Source organism: Littorina saxatilis, linkage group LG11 (assembly GCF_037325665.1).
Source record: "Littorina saxatilis isolate snail1 linkage group LG11, US_GU_Lsax_2.0, whole genome shotgun sequence".
Lineage (NCBI taxonomy): Eukaryota > Metazoa > Mollusca > Gastropoda > Littorinimorpha > Littorinidae > Littorina > Littorina saxatilis.
In genome coordinates, this window is record NC_090255.1 from 36,894,533 (window position 1) to 36,914,532 (window position 20,000).

General features: G+C 42.6%; 3 protein-coding genes across 4 annotated transcripts in view; all 3 read right to left on the reverse strand.

Annotated features, from left to right (window-relative positions):
• LOC138980402 (fibrinogen C domain-containing protein 1-A-like) overlaps nt 1-20,000 on the reverse strand; it is a 49,524-nt gene that overhangs the window by 18,467 nt on the left and 11,057 nt on the right. The window contains exon 1 of one of the 2 annotated variants that reach the window (XM_070353267.1): nt 3,684-4,361. The exons of the other annotated variant lie outside the window; for it this stretch is intronic. Coding sequence (XP_070209368.1) covers nt 3,684-3,729 — 46 coding nt within the window. The 5' untranslated portion in view covers nt 3,730-4,361. Of the gene's footprint in view, nt 1-3,683; nt 4,362-20,000 lie in introns of those variants that run through there. 2 annotated transcript variants of the gene reach the window in all.
• The window catches only part of LOC138980406 (uncharacterized), a 22,682-nt gene continuing 17,531 nt past the window's right edge, over nt 14,850-20,000 (reverse strand). Inside the window, exon 2 of the mRNA XM_070353276.1 lies at nt 14,850-16,009. Within this exon, the coding sequence (XP_070209377.1) occupies nt 14,926-15,774 (849 nt within the window). The 5' untranslated portion in view covers nt 15,775-16,009 and the 3' untranslated portion in view covers nt 14,850-14,925. The remainder of the gene's footprint in view (nt 16,010-20,000) is intronic.
• LOC138980411 (microfibril-associated glycoprotein 4-like) overlaps nt 19,050-20,000 on the reverse strand; it is a 10,240-nt gene continuing 9,289 nt past the window's right edge. Inside the window, exon 6 of the mRNA XM_070353280.1 lies at nt 19,050-19,480. Coding sequence (XP_070209381.1) covers nt 19,221-19,480 — 260 coding nt within the window. The 3' untranslated portion in view covers nt 19,050-19,220. The remainder of the gene's footprint in view (nt 19,481-20,000) is intronic.

A 20,000-nucleotide genomic window follows, 5' to 3' on the forward strand; every position in this document is an offset into this window, starting at 1 on the left:
GCCGGCCGTCCGGCCGGCCGTCCGTAGACACCACCTTAACGTTGGACTTTTCTCGGAAACTATCAAAGCGATCGGGCTCATATTTTGTTTAGTCGTGACCTCCAATGACCTCTACACTTTAACGATGGTTTCGTTGACCTTTGACCTTTTTCAAGGTCACAGGTCAGCGTCAAAGGAAAAATTAGACATTTTATATCTTTGACAAAGTTCATCGGATGTGATTGAAACTTTGTAGGATTATTCTTTACATCAAAGTATTTACATCTGTAGCCTTTTACGAACGTTATCAGAAAAACAAGGGAGATAACTACCCTTTTCTGTTCGGCAACACACAACTTAACGTTGGGCTTTTCTCGGAAACTATAAAAGTGACCGGGCTCAAATTTTATGTGAACGTGACTCCCAGTGACCTCTACACTTTGACGTCTGCTTTGGTGACCTTTGACCTTTTTCAAGGTCACAGGTATGTCTTGAAGGAAAAAAATTGAAATATCATATCTCTGAAACTATTCATCGGATTTGATTCAAACTTTATAGGATTATTCTTTACATCAAATTATTTACATCTGTATTGTGTTGTGAATAGCAATTTCTTCCTGTCCATCTGATGCCTCATATAATATTCAGAACTGCGAAAGTGACTCGATCGAGCGTTTGCTCTTCTTGTTTTTTTAAATTCCGGGGGGGCATGCCCCCGGACCCCCCTAGTTGGCTCGCCTGCTTCGCAGGCTCAGCCTTCTGGCTTCGCCACTGGCCCTGCGCGCTTCTTTCAGGTAAAACCATTTTTGGCCTGTAGCATTCCTGTTTGTTTTTCAAGGCCATGAAACCAGGCGATGGTGTACCTCAAATTGTATGGCAAAGTTGAAAATAAAGAACCCATCACACATACATAATTATGTACTTTAATTTCAATCCACCCAATAGTTTTTGAGAAAATGGGTTTACAAGATTTAGCTCTGGAAATGTGAAATTGTGCAAGTATATATTCATGTGTGTGAGTGAGGGTGTGGGAGTTGAATGTGTATGAGTGTAGAGAGAGAGAGAGAGAGAGAGAGAGAGAGAGAGAGAGAGAGAGAGAGAGAGAGAGAGAGAGAGAGAGAGAGAGAGAGAGAGAGAGAGAGAGAGAGAGAGAGAGAGAGAGAGAGAGAGAGAGAGAGAGAGAGAGAGAGAGAGAGAGAGAGAAGAAAAAAAACAATGAAAACAACATTCTTGTTACTGATTACAACTCATGATATGTATTTCTATGTGTGTATGAAAGAGAATTAAAAAAATGATAATATTAAAAAAGGTGCAACAGTTCTCACTTTGTGTTGAATAAACAATAGATCCAGAGGAGCGAATTACTGTGTGGTTGTGTTTACTTTGACACGTGCTTTCTGTACATGCAACTTTTACCGTGACCGTGATTTGCCACTGGTGTTCGTGATCGTGAAAACAAAAATCAAGGTAACTGTGATCGTGAAAGCTAAAATTTCCCTTTCCGTGATCGTGATGATACCCCCCCTTTGGGGCCCTCAACTATGCCAATCCTGTCTAAAGCAATCGACAAGTCTTTGGCGAAATTCTCTTACAAACGTGGAAATATCACCAACACCTTGTGCTTCCCACACTTCACCAAATCCATACTTGTACAAAACATTACGAACGTTACAAGCCCATGTCGTGTAATTTTGCCTTTGTATAGACAGTAGCATATTATACACTTTCTTGGGGTACCTGTTGCCATCCATCCGAGTTAATCGAAGCCAAAACTTCATACACTTTATGTGCGTTACCACAAACAGAGGATAACGTCCTGTTTCACCGTAAACTATATGCCTTGGTGACTTCGAATGGACACCGACAAACCTTTTAATGGCAGACAAATGTACTCTTTCAACAATTTGTTGATCAGCAGAGAGTCCCCAGACCTCCGAACCGTACGTCAAGATCGGTTGTATTTGACTGTCAAACAGTTTAAAAAATGTATCAGGAGAATATTCCCCAATACTCCAAAGAAGTTTGAGGATAGCTGATACTCCCTTTCTCGCGCGATCAGCAAGGTCGTTTAGAGTGTGGGAAAAAGAGATTCTTGTGGACATATAGACTCCTAAATATTTATACATGTTTACAACTTTCACTTCACTATCACCAAAGAACCATTTTTCTCGTAATGCTAGATGACCACCGTTTCTAAACACAACTATGTTCGATTTAGCCATATTTACGACTACCTGAAGCTTCTTTGAGGTGGTCAATAAAACATTTAGCTGGTTTTGCAAACCGATGACACTATCAGAGATTAAAACCACATCATCCGCAAACAACAAAATCAATAATTCGACTAAATCCGGTGACAATTGAATACCGTGTCTTCCATTTGCCATAATGTCTTTGGTTAATTCGTTAATAAACAATGAGAACAAAATCGGTGAGCAGTTTTCACCCTGTTTTAGGCCGACTGGACACATGAATACATCTGAAAGTTCACCTCCTGCTCGAACACACGTTTTCACTGTCGTATACATACTTTTAAGGGCTAAAACAATCTTTCCACACATGCCATTCTGATCCAGTACTTTCCATAGTTTATCCCTGTGAACAGAGTCAAACGCTTTCCGAAAATCTATAAAGGCTGCATACAGTTTTCTATGTCTCAACAACTGTTTCTGTACGGTTCCAAACAGTGTAAATATGTGATCTACTGTAGAGTGATCTTGGCGAAAACCAGCTTGCTCCTCCCCAACAACTTCGTTCTCTTCTATCCAATCAGAAATACGTTTATTCAAAATAAAACTATATAATTTGCTGCATACATTCAACAACGAAACACCTCTATAATTATCCGGTGAATCAATATCTCCTTTCTTATGAATTGGGTGCAAAATCGAGTGTGACCATTCATCGGGAAACAAACCGTTGTCAAATAAATGATTAAAAAAATTGGTCAAAAAAGGCAAAAGTATATCAATACCATTCTTATAAAACTCGTTAATCAACCCATCTGGGCCAGCTGCCTGTGGATGTTTAAGCGCCCGGACTGCATGCATTACCTTATCACGGGTGATAATCTGGTTCAAAGAGTCACAATTTATTTGTCCTCCTTGCTCAAAACTATGATCACCTTCATTACCTGGAGTATTTGTTTCATCTAATAATACGGTACCAAAAATATCACGAAAATGCTCATACCACTGTTCCATCGATATGTTGCATTGTCCACCAAGAGATGGTCGCACTGAACGGACTGTTTCCCAAAACTTTTTAGGGTCCTTTAAATTTGCATGCAATGACTCAACCACAGAATCTTTATATAATTCCTTTTTTTGCCTCAACAACTCTTTATATTCTCTGCGCTTCTGAGAATACTGCAATCTGTCATCATCTTCGTCAGAATGACTAGCCCTGCGAAGGAACTGCCAAACAACTTGTCGACTCTGCATACACTCGAGATCAAAGAGAGAGAGAGAGAGAGAGAGAGAGAGTGAGAGAGAGAGAGTGAGTGAGAGAGAGTGAGAGAGAGAGAGAGACAGAGACAGAGACAGAGAGAGAGTGAGAGAGAGAGACAGAGACAGAGAGAGAGATAGAGAGAGAGAGAGTGAGAGAGAGAGACAGAGAGAGAGAGAGAGAGAGAGAGAGAGAGAGAGAGAGAGAGAGAGAGAGAGAGAGAGAGAGAGAGAGAGAGAGAGAGATGCCATAATCACCTGATGTTAGAACCATCAAAACGATGACGAATACTCCAGAACCCATCTTGATGAAGAGATTTCCAGCGATTTTTGTTCGGCTGCAAGCTCTGTCTATCCTCACATTACGCCCATCGATCAAGGTACAGCTATTTTGTTGCAGTCGGTGCAACGATATCTTAAAGAACACCACGTGACCGTCGTGATACGGTGAAAAGGATAGGCTACATTGTCCTCCAATTAAAAAAAAACCCTCGTCGTTATTGCATAGATAGTCGAGTCATGTAAACCTTCTTCGACCCGATTTTTTACATATGCAGCGATCAAGCGTCTGCAAGTTACAAGATACAAGAACATTTATTGTCCTTATCAATACAAGGAAATTTGGCATACTTCCACATGCCTGAGTTACCAGCTTCACTTATTGTCAACTTAGTACATCATGTATGGAATTGCATTTATACCGGTTACTCTGATATTTTATCAGCAATGTTAACGGAAGATGGATATGTTTTATGTACACCAAAATGCAAAGCTAATGGATGAGGTTTATTTACAAAACAAACAAACTCCACCTGCTTCGTTGATAATGTATTACATTTTCTTGAAACCATATGCAAACATGAGTCGTTATTTGTGAGTGAACTCCGTACTTCTTGACAAACTAGGACACTGCAATCTCAAACCATGTTACCTCCGTCTTCTAGTTCTTGCTGAATGCTTTAGTACAAAACTAAAGCAAACTTCCAGTAACAAATGTTAGAATAAGTAGACTTTTTTCAGTCTTCTGGGTGTTTTTTTGTAAAAAGAAGATTTTTTCCGTCCCACGATGACGTCATATCTGCCTCCTCCCCTCCCCCCTTCTTACTGTGTAAGTAATTCTGCATGCTCCTGACGTTGGTGTCCTGATCGTATGTGTTCCCTAGACTGTTTTTCTTATTGTTTATTTGGCAAGCCTCAACCCCTGTAACTGTGTGAGAGTCCAACTAAAAAAAGAAAGTCTCTCGATCGGGATTCGCAATGTGAGTAAAATATAGAACAGTGTGTAATCTCGATATCACCTGCACACCTGTTTGTACACAGCACACCACTTATCACATTTTGTTATCTGTTGGTTATCTTTGAAGTACTTTGTTTTTCAGGGAGTTGACGAACAAACCCAACTACGGGGATACCCCATGACCATGCCAACACTGCAACAGTGGTTTGCTTCGCCATGCACTCAATGTTGGAAGGGAAATACATCTTATCATGTTATCTTAAGTATTCCTTTGATTGTTTTCCTTGAGGTTTAAACCACACTGAATCATGACCTTATCTAAAAGGCAGAGAGAGAGAGAGAGAGAGAGAGAGAGAGAGAGAGAGAGAGAGAGAGAGAGAGAGAGAGAGAGAGAGAGAGAGAGAGAGAGAGAGAGAGAGAGAGAGAGAGAGAGAGAGAGAGAGAGAGAGAGAGAGAGAGAGAGAGAGCAAGTGGAGGGATTGTCTTATCCCATGTAAAAGCCTGGCCAGGTCTGAGACAGCGAGGCGAATTGTTTAGAGGCGGAGTGGGCCTTTAAATCATGACGTCTTTCTTTCTTTCTTTATTTGGTGTTTAACGTCGTTTTCAACCACGAAGGTTATATCGCGACGAGGGAAAGGGGGGAGATGGGATAGGGGAAAGGGGGGAGATGGGATAGAGCCACTTGTTAATTGTTTCTTGTTCACAAAAGCACTAATCAAAAAATTGCTCCAGGGGCTTGCAACGTAGTACAATATATTACCTTACTGGGAGAATGCAAGTTTCCAGTACAAAGGACTAAACATTTCTTACATACTGCTTGACTAAAATCTTTACAAACATTGACTATATTCTATACAAGAACCACTAAACAAGGGTAAAAGGAGAAACATAATCCGTTAGTCGCCTCTTACGACATGCGGGGTGCAGAGAAATAAGGATGTGGAAAAGAAGACTTTTGGTAAGTGAAATAAAGGTGATGGATCCAGTCAGGTAGAAATAAGACAACAAGAAAAGAATTGGAAAACTACAGGGAATAGTAGGGAGAGTTTTCTTGGAAGGAAATATAGGTGAAAGGACTGGTAAGGCAGAAATAAGACAAAAGAAGAGAAGTAAAGGAGTGGGGTAGCTCTGTTTAAACGCTCCCGCCGCGTGAAGGCGACCCCATGGGAGCAATCATGACGTCCCTTTCCGTGTAAGACCGCCATATCTCCGGTCTGACTTTTACATGGGATATTTAATAGCATACTTCCGCTGTACTTGTTCGCATACCAGATTAAAATCTTCACCGTAAAGTAGCGTGGGAATTATTTTGTGTACAAATAAAGTAAGCTGACCATGAAATAACAAAATGAAATAACACAACTCCGTGTAAATAAACAACACAAGCAATTGAAAAACAAGTCGCGTAAGGCGAAAATACAACATTTAATCAAGTAGCTGTCGAACTCACAGAATGAAACTGAACGCAATGCAACGCAGCAAGACCGTATACTCGTAGCATCGTCAGTCCACAGCGCACGGCAAAGGCAGTGAAATAGACCTTTTTCGTATAACCTTTGCCCCCAGCGTTTCGACCAATCAGATTTTAGGGCACGGCAGCCTCTCTCTGATAACCGGAACTAGGGAGCAATAGGTGCCTGGCCTGAAATACCTCTTTCACTTTCGATGCTCGAAGATTACTTTGCCAGAGGATTACTTTGAGAAATTCTGCAAGAAAACGGATTATCTTGTTCAACAAAACAGATTAAAAAGTCAAGGAAATGCACGAAGGTATGGTTTGAAACGGCTATTGGTGGTATATGGAAGAAAGACTTGGCTAACTTCCCCTGCAAAAGCGAGGGTGCGTATCGCTAGCGCTACGTGTCATTTGTGCTAAGTGTCATTTGTCCTACGTGTCATTTGTGCTGCGTGCCGCTATCGCTACGTTGATTAGTGCTACAAATAATTTGTCGATGAGTCGCTATCATTCGTTCATTATCACTACGTGTCGACAGCACTACATCTTTTAGCGCGACGTGTCATTATCGCTACGTGTCAATACCACTACTTACTGACGACTCTCTCTTTCTCATTTTTTCAGTCTCTCGCTCTCACTCGTGGTTTGTGTGTGTATATGTATGTCTGTGTATGTATGTGTGTGCGTGTGTGTGCGTGTGTCTGTCTGTTTCAGTGTGTGTGCGTGTGTGTGTGCCTGTGTGTGTGTGTGTGTGTGTGTGTGTGTGTGTGTGTGTGTGACTCTATCTATCTCTCTCTATCTCTCACTCTTGCTCACTCGCTCGCTCACTCATTCACTCTGTCTCTCTCTCTCTCTCTCTCTCTCTCTCTCTCTCTGTGGCCTTAATAATAAACCATTCTGAGTTCTGAGTTCTCTCTCTCTCTCTCTCTCTCTCTCTCTCTCTCTCTCTCTCTCTCTCTCTCTCTCTCTCTCTCTCTCTCTCTGTGGCCTTAATAATAAACCATTCTGAGTTCTGAGTTCTCTCTCTCTCACTCTCTCTCTCTCTCTCTCTCTCTCTCTCTCTCTCTTAACATCTTAATTCTAATGTACAAGGCGCTCAATGAGCTGGCCCCACCATACCTAAATGCATTCTTGACTAAAGCTTCCGAGCGCTATGTGTCAAACAAATCTATATATATATTACCAAGGACTCGCATAGATCTATACAAAACTAGCTTTGCTTTTGTGGGACCTTCACTGTGGAACTCTCTTCCTTCGAATGTACAAACGTGCCGTTCATTGAACGCATTCAAAACCTCCCTCAGGAAACACATACTGAGGTCTTCATAAGTTACGCTGCCGGTATTGTAGCTAGCTTTGTTAATTATAATTATTTTATTACTCTGAAATATTGACTGCTGCATGCCTACATAATGCTAAATCTACCTGTCTTGGTAGGCTCACTGTGTGCTTGTTGAATGGCACTTAGTTGTGTGTATATTATTATTACACCCCCGGTATAGGGGTGTGTATAGGTTTCACTCGATGTGTTTGTTTGTGTTCGCAAGTAGATCTCAAGACTGAACGGACCGATCGTCACCAAACTTGGTGAACAGGTTCTATACATTCCTGAGACGGTCCTTACAAACATTGGGACCAGTCAAACACACGGTTAGGGAGTTATTGGTGGATTTTGGGTTTTTTGGGGGATCAACTACGGCATAACTCTTCCTTATCTTCTCCATGTTTTCAGCGTTTACCTCCCTTCCTTCGTATGGTGCACTATATTCCCTTCGGATATTCCCGGCGTTCTGTTACTATTTTTAGAAGGTCACCGCAGTGTCCAGAACGTAAATTGAACCCGTAAATTATCCTCACTGTAAAAGTGCAAAGGTCGAATCAATTTATAGCCACGCGAAAAATACACTCTCATCTATCTCTATATATTTATACAATAGATATAGATATATATATACGGCTTCTCTGTGTGTGTGTGTTTGAGTGTGTCTGTAGAAAACACCTGTGTATTGCACAGTTCTGTTTGTGATGTGGTACCTAGGGCGTCGTCGACAAGTATGGCATGACTGTTTGAAAGCGGACAAACACTCAAGTCCTTAATGGCTCAAAACCGTAGGACTTTTAATATTAATTTTAACGAGAAGTATGGGACTCGACATGATATGATCAGGAATGGCATTATGGCCCCTGAATCATGTTCGTGCTGTTCCCATTCCACGAGTCTGGAAGGGACCGAAGCTTGACGGGTCCATGGTTCGAAGCCGGCGTACAGTGCGCCACTCAAGCCGGGTATTCGGCTCTACTTGCTACCCGGCGAAGCGGCAGATACACCCCGGACAAAATCTGGTCGATGAGATATTTCAATACCTGCTCTCAGCGCGCAGCGCAAACCGATTTTTTTTTTCTCGGGATCTTTTGTTTTCTGTATGCGGTCAGTAGGTGTTACAGAAAGAGTTATATTGATTTGTCTTTTTCTCCGCCTGTCTCTTTGTCCACTCAATCAACTTATTTTAACCACACTTGTTAGCAGTGCCTTCTCAGTTGGTGGCAGTGAGAATGGTAAGGACGGGGGTGTTTTTCCTACCTCGGAGGAATTTCTTGTTAGTATTATATGTGTTCCTCCTTGTGCGTCTGCGTGTGAGTGCGCAAGTGTGATTGCGTAATTAATGTTCCATTCTGTAATTGCTTTATTGATGTTCCATTCATGTATTTTCTACTACTTTTCTCATTTATTATTACTGTATGTTTGATGTTTCTATGATTCTAGTCGGGCGCACGCGTGAATATGTGTTTGTGTGAATGTAAAGGGCACATTGTAAGATTAAGCCTATGGCCTAAAATGTCTGCCCTTTATGTGAATAAAATGTTCTAAGTCTAAGTCTCTCTCTCTCTCTCTCTTTCTCTCTCTCTCTCTCTCTCTCTCTCTCTCTCTCGCTCTCTCTGAAGGAATATTTTGTTGTTCCTTTCAATTTACCAGAGATTTGTAATTTTCGGAAGAAAGTCTCTGCATGAATTTCAGTTGTTTCTTTCGGATTTTGATCTTTTTAGAAAAAAAGGGCTTTGTTTTTGACTAATTGTAAGACAGTGTTATTGCATACATTTGTAAATGGAAATATTGACACAAGGTAGGCCTATAACCGAGGATATTGAAAACTTTTCTTCTCTCCCAAATTCTTTTATGAAATGAGAGGGGGAGAGAGAGAGAGGGGGGATTGACAGACAGACAGAAAAAGCGCGAGAAAGCGGAAGAGAGAGACAGTTAAAAGGGATGGAGGGTGCTTTTTATTTTATGGTTGGTTGGTTTTAGTTCTTAATGCACTGTTTTTGACACTGTTTTCATTCGGTAAAAGCCAAATTCAATTACCGCTCTTTCTCTCTCTCTCTCTCTCTCTCTCTCTTCATTACACACACACACACACACACACACACCGCACACACACACACGCACACACACGCACAAACGCATACGTACACACGGTATCGTACACACAAACTCACACACAGAAAAACATCCGTGTATGTATATACGGTATCATGCGAGAGAGAAAGAGAGAGAGGTAGAGAGTGGGGAGGGGGAAATCCAAGATTAAGGGTGGGTACGAAGTCAACGTAGTTGGCATCGCTGATAGCCGTGCCATTGCCAGACACGAAGTGACTCGAGCAGACTTTTCAATGGCACGACAAACCCCTGTCGTCGGATTGCTTGCACCCATCGCGTCCTTCGCTGTTACGCCTTCGCACTTGCACCCATCGGAAAGCCATACAATGACAAATTCTGTCCACCGTATTTCTTTTTCTTCATTCCACTGTTGCACTTGCAGTTGCAAACACAACAGTTTGCCTCGTCGTCTCCGCACTTGACTTTGCACCAAGCCTCGTTGTCGATTTTTCCTTTTGCCCCCTAGTTCCGGTAGATCTGACAATAAACTTCACAGCGCATGCGCCAAAATTTAAGTGAAAAAGGTCTACAAGAAGAGCGGGGTAGTAGTTGCGCTGAGAAGGATAGCACGCTTTTCTGTACCTCTCTTCGTTTTAACTTTCTGAGCGTGTTTTTAATCCAAACATATCATATCTATATGTTTTTGGAATCAGGAACCGACAAGGCATAAAATGAAAGTGTTTTTAGATTAATTTCGAAAATTTAATTTTGATAATAATTTTTATATATTTAATTTTCAGAGCTTGTTTTTAATCCAAATATAACATATATGTTTTTGGAATCAGCAAATGATGGAGAACAAGATGAACGTAAATGTGCATCGTTTTATAATTTTTTATATTTTTTTTTAAATTTTCAGATTTTTAATGACCAAAGTCATTAACTAATTTGTAAGCCACCAAGCTGAAATGCGATACCGAAGTCCGGGCTTTGTCGAACATTACTTGACCAAAATTTCAACCAATTTGGTTAAAAAATGAGGGCGTGACAGTGCCGCCTCAACTTTCACGAAAAGCCGGATATGACGTCATCAAAGACATTTATCACAAAAATGAAAAAATGGTCTGGGGATATCATACCCAGAAACTCTCATGTGAAATTTCATAAGGATCGGTCAAATAGTTTAGTCTGAATCGCTCTACATACACACACACACAGACACACACACACACACACACACACACACACACACACACACACACGCACGCACATACACCACGACCCTCGTCTCGATTCCCCCCTCTACGTTAAAACATTTGGTCTAAACTTGACGAAATGTAAAAAACCAATCAGTGTAGACAGGAAGCATCCAGGCTGGTGACTTGTGTCCAAGGTCAAGGATGTCATTATCCATGGAGTTTTGAGTCACGTTGAATGACACTACAAAGTGTGTGTGCGTGTGTGTGTGTGTGTGTGTGTGTGTGTGTGTGTGTGTGTGTGGTGTGTGTGTGTGTGTGTGTGTGTGTGTGTGTGTGTGTGTGTGAGTGTGTGCGTGTGTGTGTGTCTGTGTATGAGTGTTGTTCTATGACAACGCTGGTTACGGAAAACTATATCATTATTATACGCCTGATCTGAGCTCATCTGTTATTTTATTTCTAAATTTACATAGGACTTGTCTGCATGAGCCTTGGTTTCTCTAAACTTCCGTGCGTGCGTACGCCGTTGGTTCTTGCGTCCAAGGTCAAGGATGCCATTATCCCACATAGAACTCCGGTAGCTCAGTTGGTAGAGCACTGGACTTGTGATCGAAAGGTCGCAGGTTCGAATTCGGGCCGGGACGGACACGGGTCAACTTTATGTGCAGACCCAGAGACGGAAGCCATGTCCCACCCCCGTGTCATCACAATGGCACGTAAAAGACCTTGGTCATTCTGCCATAAGTGCAGGTGGCTGAATACACCTAAACACGCAGACACCTGGGTAGCGCGACTCCGTTGCTGCTAGCTTTCCACTGGGAGGAAGCGACCCGAATTTCCCAGCGATGGGACAATAAAGTAATTTAAACTACTCACTAATGCTCCCCCCCCCCCCTCCCTAGCTGCAATTGTAGAACACTAGGCAACTGTCACTGGCTAATACACACACGCATACAGACACCGTCACACGCGCGCGCGCAGACACACACACACACCCACACGCACGCATGCACGCACGCACACACACACACACACACACACACACACACACTCACGCTTCCGTACCAACATACGTAGCCAAAAGGTTTATTTGATTTGGGCCAAGTAACGAGGGCAGTTTACTTCAGAGAAAAAATACCATCTGACAATGACCATGAAAGATAACATTGTACAGAGATAAATCCACACACACACACACACAAAAGAAACAAATGTTTACATACATATCAATTCATAAAAACAAAATGACAATGAATTCAACAAAACATCAATTACTAATTAACACATACATATAGCCCTCATTTTGATTATAGTTATACTATGCAGGAAATTGATTCAAATGATGCAAATGCAATCATCTCCAAAAGGGGGGTACACAATGCACGCAGCGAACCGTCAACAAAACTAATAGGTGGATGCCAGGGGGTGGATGGGGGGTTTGCAGAACTGAAAATCGCTGAACTTGCTTGCTGGCCGCTGCGCTGCTACTAATGACTTCGGTCCTCGCTCTCTCTCTCTCTCGCACTCCCTTATCTGTTACCATTGTTTCATTCCAGACTGCTCTCCTTCACTCATCACCTCCCCCCTGCCCTCCAACCCTCTTCCATTCCCCGCATTCGTTCCCACGGGACTCTGCTATCACTTCCTCCTGCATTACCTCTACTGACACCTCCTCCCCCCCTCCTTTTGCTGCATATCTGTCTCGTTTAAATAGAGTTTATGGTCGCTGACCGCTCCCTCTAAACTCACACTTAAACTACTCACTAATGCTCCCCCCCCCCCCCTAGCTGCAATTGTAGAACACTAGGCAACTGTCACTGGCTAATACACACACGCATACAGACACCGTCACACGCGCGCGCGCAGACACACACACACACCCACACGCACGCACGCACGCACACACACACACACACACACACTCACGCTTCCGTACCAACATACGTAGCCAAAAGGTTTATTTGATTTGGGCCAAGTAACGAGGGCAGTTTACTTCAGAGAAAAAATACCATCTGACAATGACCATGAAAGATAACATTGTACAGAGATAAATCCCAAATAGGAAGTAATTAACACTCGTTATTCCGCCCAATTCAAGAAGTGGTAATATTTAGTTAGGATTGTTATGTTGTAATAGTTGAAGGTGTTTTGCGGACTATATGCAATCTATACGAGTCAATCACCTTGGGCGGCAGCTGATCTAAGTAACCTAAGTAAGCAGTGCTTTTCCAGTCCCCCATCACCTTGACGATTTCACCCGGCACGCCACAACTCAACGCCCCCGCGGCGCCGCCCCGCCAGAAACTGTGACTAGAGAAAATCCCCTCCAGCAACAGCAGCAGTTACACGCAGTTTCTTATTGAAATCAGATCCTTTGATCGGAAAAAACCTGCGCCTTGGGGCCCATCGGTCCCAAAACATGAAACATATCAGTCACTGCGGACACTGGGCATAAAGGATGTGAAAGAATTGCAGCAAGCTTTAGTTTCCACGGAGCGTTCTTTACGCTGAATTGTCTTACTCCATTGAAAAGTTATTGACACACTGTCCGTCTCCAAAATCACCACGCGATCTCGTGTAAGCTGCTTATCGGGATCAAGATTCCCGTTGTCCTGGAACAAGTTCGATTTTTTGGAGAACTCCACAAAGAAAAAACACCAAACACGCCGCCCCAAAACACAATGTCTTGTTTACAATGTTTACATAAACATTATTCGCATCCTTCATCTGGAAAGAAGGAACACAAGGGCTTGGTCAGACATATGATCACACAGGTTCACGTTGGGGGGTCTCCCCCGGTGCCAGAAAGTCAACAGCCGCACTAACTCTTCGCGCCGCCTAGGCTCGTGAAGACGTGAAATAGTGTCAGCCATAATGTTTACACAACCGGCCACATGCACCGCCGCAATGCTACAGTTTACTTTAGCACATTCCCATGCCATTTTCCGAAGTAAGCTGTTGACATACTTATTAGTAGATCTGCTCTTATTGATAATTGATTTTGTCACAGTACTATCAGTATGCACAATCACTTCTTGTCCGCACCACATCGGTGCCCATCGTGTCACAGCTTGTAACACAGCACATACTTCTTTAAAGTTTATGTGTAAATTGTTCGCTGCCGGCATGTCTTTTTTAAAATAGGTGTACTGCCAGTCGCCCTGCCAAAAGGCACCTGCTGCAATATTACATGCGTCCACATGGACATGCTGTTTTGCATTGTGGAAATAATACACTGTTCCATTAAATACATGCATAAAAGAAAGCCACCATTGCACATCTTTCTGGAATTCGCTAGAAAGCTTTGCTTTGTGCCGCTGCTGATGAAGGGGTTTTATTGTGTCCAGTATCCGCCGCAGAAAGAATTTTCCTCCTCTGACAGCTTGACAGGCCCAATTAAGAGAACCCGCGATGCTTTGAAGCTGAGTTTTTGTCGCGCGCTTCTTTCCTCGAAATTGCAGTAGTCGCCGCCGCAGTTGCTGCAGTTTGTCACTTCCAAGTGACAGAGTGTTGTTCCGCGTGTCGATGTCGACTCCAAGAAATGTGATACGTTGGGTGGGCCCCACCACCTTCTTCCAGCTAATGTTGAAGCCTAGTTCCCTCAATAATCTAATCAAAGAAAATAACATGTCGTTGCACTCCTCTTTTGTTGCTGCTACTAAAAGAAAATCATCTATGTATGCTAACACACCAGGCATGCCTCTCCTGGCCATGCACCTGCGAATTGACTGTGAAAGTCTATGAAAATGTGACGGTCCTACATTGCTACCAAATGGAAGTCGACTGTCAAACAAATAAGTCGGTCTGTTTTTACCTTTGAAATGCCACTTGAGTCCCGTTACACAATAATCATCCGGACTGATGCACACTGAGCGATATGCGGACTGCAAGTCGACTTTAGCACACCAATAATCTGTCTTCGCTAAGGCGCACGCATCAGAGACTGTTTGAAACTTCACTGACTCAGGGATGGAGTAATCGTTCATTGCCCTACCTGTTGGTTTGCTGGCATCATGTATTAGCCTAACGCTACCATCTTCTTTGGGGATCGCGGCTAGTGCGCTTACGACCGTTGGCTTCTTACTTGCCACTATATAATTTCCTTTTGCTATTTGATCTAACAGTTCTTGTTCTACATGATTTCCCAAAAACGCACAGTCATGAGGATCTAATTGAGGGAACGGGCTGGAATAGGTGGGGCCTACCGTTGTGTTGTCAGTTCGCTGCGCTGTATCCTAGGCACTGGTGTTTGCTGTCGCCTGGTGGTCTTTGCCGGGGTGCTCCTTTCCACACGTGTCACACACGTGTTCGAACCTGCAGCGGGACCCGTAGAGGCATGTGCCTTTGTTTGTGTACTGCAGGCACACCTCCTTCCCACTGGGTCCCACAGGTCGTCGAATACCGCCGCTTCCCGTCGTGGCCTTGCCGCTTTTGTTGCCAGGAACTTGTTGGGCACGCTCACAGAGAATCACTGTGGACAGGTGGGGGTTGGGGGTTCCCCAAGCAAACCCGCTGGTAGACTGGCGCTTCCTGTACTCGTCATCGTAAAGGAGCACCGACTGCCAGGAGAATCTTGCGCCGAGCTCGCCCACCATCTCTGTATAACAGAGGTAAGCTTCGTGGTCGAAGTCCACGGTGTTCATGAGTTTTGCCATTATTTTAGCATTTGCCACGATCCAGTGGCAGGGGGATACTTTCTCCAACTTTGGTTTGTTGGCCAGCTTGAGCGTGACACCTCCCCCGAGTGTCACCTCTTCCTCCACCGCCATAGAAGCCGGTACGAAGTCAACAATTCGTAAATAAGTCTCACCTGGTGAAGCAGACTGTATGGCCATGTTGCCAAGAAGACCCTGGAGCGGTGCCACTTGGTCGGCAGCACGCAACGGCCCTCCCCCGTACTTCTGTTGCAGGTCTGCCACTGCCGCTTTTAATTCCACTATGTGGCCTCGTTTTAACTTAAGGCTTTCCAGGTCCTTTTCTCCTGCATATTTCAAGGCACTGAGGCTTGTGAACTCCTCTTTTTCCAGAACCTCAATTACAGGTTGGGGCAGATTTTTTGCCCAAGAAGTAAAATTGAACTCCATAGTTTTGCAGAACTGAAAATCGCTGAACTTGCTTGCTGGCCGCTGCGCTGCTACTAATGACTTCGGTCCTCGCTCTCTCTCTCTCTCGCACTCCCTTATCTGTTACCATTGTTTCATTCCAGACTGCTCTCCTTCACTCATCACCTCCCCCCTGCCCTCCAACCCTCTTCCATTCCCCGCATTCGTTCCCACGGGACTCTGCTATCACTTCCTCCTGCATTACCTCTACTGACACCTCCTCCCCCCCTCCTTTTGCTGCATATCTGTCTCGTTTAAATAGAGTTTATGGTCGCTGACCGCTCCCTCTAAACTCACACGAAAAAATGAAAATGAAAAAAAAAATACATAATTGTGTATCCCACATAAAAAGTCAGGTCTATTTCTGTGGTGGTGTACATAATTGTTTATCCCACATAAAAAGTCTGGTCTATTTCTGTGGTGGTGTACATAATTGTTTATCCCACATAAAAAGTCAGGTCTATTTCTGTGGTGGTGTACATAATTGTTTATCCCACATAAAAAGTCTGGTCTATTTCTGTGGTGGTGTACATAATTGTTTATCCCACATAAAAAGTCAGGTCTATTTCTGTGGTGATGTACATAATTGTTTATCCCACATAGAAAATCAGGTCTATTTTTGTGGTGGTGTACATAATTGTTTATCCCACATAAAAAGTCAGGTCTATATCTGTGGTGGTGTACATAATTGTTTATCCCACATAAAAAGTCAGGTCTATTTCTGTGGTGGTGTACATAATTGTTTATCCCACATAGAAAGTCAGGTCTATTTATGTGGTGGTGTATGCTTACATAATTGTTTATCCCACATAAAAAGTCAGGTCGGTTTTTGTGGTGGTGTACATAATTGTTTATCCCACATAAAAAGTCAGGTCGGTTTTTGTGGTGGTGTACATAATTGTTTATCCCACATTAAAAGTCTGGTCTATTTCTGTGGTGGTGTACATAATTGTTTATCCCACATTAAAAGTCTGGTCTATTTCTGTGGTGGTGTACATAATTGTTTATCCCACATTAAAAGTCTGGTCTATTTCTGTGGTGGTGTACATAATTGTTTATCCCACATTAAAAGTCTGGTCTATTTCTGTGGTGGTGTACATAATTGTTTATCCCACATTAAAAGTCTGGTCTATTTCTGTGGTGGTGTACATAATTGTTTATCCCACATAAAAAGTCAGGTCGGTTTTTGTGGTGGTGTCCTTCCTGTGAAAATAATTCTACTCAACATCTTAGTCTAGCCAGGCGTTTACATAGGGTATTAAGACCACCAACAAACATCAACATGTGTGCTCTCTGTGCAAAGTGAGACATTGTTGATGAATTGGTTTCAAAGACACTGGGCTACGTACTTGCTTTTTGTGAAACGGATTCATCAAACAAATTCTTACTCTGTACCTGAAACAGTCTCGATGTTAATATTTGGTATGTGTCCAATTATAGAGGTCCAATTAAAGAGGGGTGTTCTTATCCCGTGTAAAAGCCTGGCTCGATAGGTGGTGAACCAAACTGCTTTCATCACGGCAATGACTGTGCCTTGAAGAAGAAGTAGGATTAAATCAACCATGTACGCACGCACGGCAGTTTAGAGAAGGCTCATGCGGACAATTCCTATGTGAATTTAGAAAGAAAAAGAATATATAAGCTCAGATCGGACGTACAATTAAATGACTCTTTTACATAGTTTCCTATAACTAGCATGGTCGTACTAAAACACAAGTCCAAAGTATCTTTCAAAATAAGTCAAAATGGAATAAACACTAAATTAAAATTAACGCTAAAACTTTAAGCAACTCTTTCAAAAAAAGTCAGCACAGAAACATGAAACTAATACAAGCGCTACTAGCAAGCCAAAGCAAGTTAACAAAGAGATTGTGAGAGAAACACAGACACAGATATCGACACATTCAAGCATACTACGTTCCTTCTCGTAAACGACCGTTAATCCGTCCAGGATTTTAAAAAGATAAAGAAAACATAACTGTTTCCACTTGGATACATACCAAACTCTACAGCCTGGCTTCTTCTTTTGCAGAATTGATTTGTTGTTTTTCTTAAAATTAATCTGGAACTAATTTAATGTGCAACGATGGCAGCAGCCAGTGTGTACATTTTGTAGTTTATGTCCAAATGGAACGATATTCTTATTCATTGCATGACGCCTCCATGCAGCAGTAAACAAGTATATTGTTTTGTAATCGGTGTTGTCTACAAAATAAGGTGATATGGTTAGATAAGACACACACAAACAAGGACAAATAACTGTTATGCTAGTCAAACAAAACATATGAAATTAAGTTAGTCTGGTTAATCCCAGTATTTAAGGCTTCATAACCGTGCATGTAAAGACCGTTAGGATTGACGTTGGTACAGTAATGAAACCACCATCCTGTCCCTCGTCCTGTTGCCACACAAGAGCCAAAGTTCTTTTGAATACGTGGGAATGAGTTATTTTTGTATTTGCGACCATGAGCAAACACCGTCGTCAAATAAGTGGTCGTTACAAACTAAACAAGTCGCGTAAGGCGAAAATACAACATTTAGTCAAGTAGCTGTCGAACTCACAGAATGAAACTGAACGCAATGCAACGCAGCAAGACCGTATACTCGTAGCATCGTCAGTCCACCGCGCACGGCAAAGGCAGTGAAATTGACAAGAAGAGCGGGGTAGTACTTGCGCTGAGAAGGATAGCACGCTTTTCTGTACCTCTCTTTGTTTTAACTTTCTGAGCGTGTTTTTAATCCAAACATATCATATCTATATGTTTTTGGAATCAGGAACCGACAAGGAATAAGATGAAAGTGTTTTTAAATGGATTTCGAAAATTTAATTTTGATAATAATTTTTATATATTTAATTTTCAGAGCTTGTTTTTAATACAAATATAACATATTTATATGTTTTTGGAATCAGCAAATGATGGAAAATAAGATGAACGTAAATTTGGATCCTTTTAGAGAAAAATATGTTTTTTTTACAATTTTCAGATTTTTAATGACCAAAGTCATTAATTAATTTTTAAGCCACCAAGCTGAAATGCAATACGGAAGTCCGGCCTTCGTGGAAGATTGCTTGGCCAAAATGTCAATAAATTTGATTGAAAAATGAGGGCGTGACAGTGCCGCCTCAACTTACAAAAAGCCGGATATGACGTCATCATGGGTATTCATCAAAAAAAGGAAAAAATAGTTTGGGGATATCAATCCCAGGAACTCTCATTTTAAATTTCATAAAGATCGGTCCAGTAGTTTAGTCTGAATCGCTCTACACACACACACAGACAGACAGACAGACAGACAGATAGACACACAGACACACACACACACACACACACATACACCACGACCCTCGTCTCGATTCCCCCCTCTACGTTAAAACATTTAGTCAAAACTTGACTAAATGTAAAAACTAAAAGCAATCGTAGTCCTGTTCAACGAACGTGTTTTCGTACTTTCATTTCAATACTTTTCAAAGAATACTGATTTCCTCTGAACGAATACCAGATAATAGTTCCTCCAGCCTCTTCGTGTGTGCCGGTGTTGTAGGCACGGAGGTAAACACCGTTAGGATTGACGTAGGTACAGCCTCCAAACCACCATCCTGTCCCTCGTCTTGTTGCCACACAGTGACCAGAGTTGTCATTCCCCAGCGCAGAGAACTGGCAGCCGTCGTTGTACGACATGTGCTTGGCTGAAACATAAAGCAAAGGTACAATCCACAAGGAAAAAGGAAGAGAGGCCGGCCGCGCAACAGCTGGAGGCGAGACACTGAAGCAGATATCAACAGGCAGGGGAAGACCTGGAGCCAGATCGAAAGGGCAGCCCAGGACCGTGTCGGATGGAGAATTGTCGTCGATGGCCTATGCTCCCCCGGGGGTTCATAATGGCCGAAGTACGTAAGTAAGTACGTGTGTATAACCAGTCAACCCACCAAGAAAGCAAACGCAAGCCAGCAAGCAAGTAACCGGCCAACATCATTCGTCGTCGTTCTCATGTTCTGCTAATGAAGCATTGAAGGAAGATTCAGCCCAATCCCTTCCCACACATGTATGAGGGTGACATGATCAAAATAGTAAACACGCACGCTTTATTTACCGTGAGCTTGGAGCGCCCGACGTCCCCATTGTCTGTGAACCTAACTTCGTTTTAAGAGTGGCGAAACAAGTGTGTAGGGTTGTCAACAAAATAGTCGGGTTACCTGACCCAACATT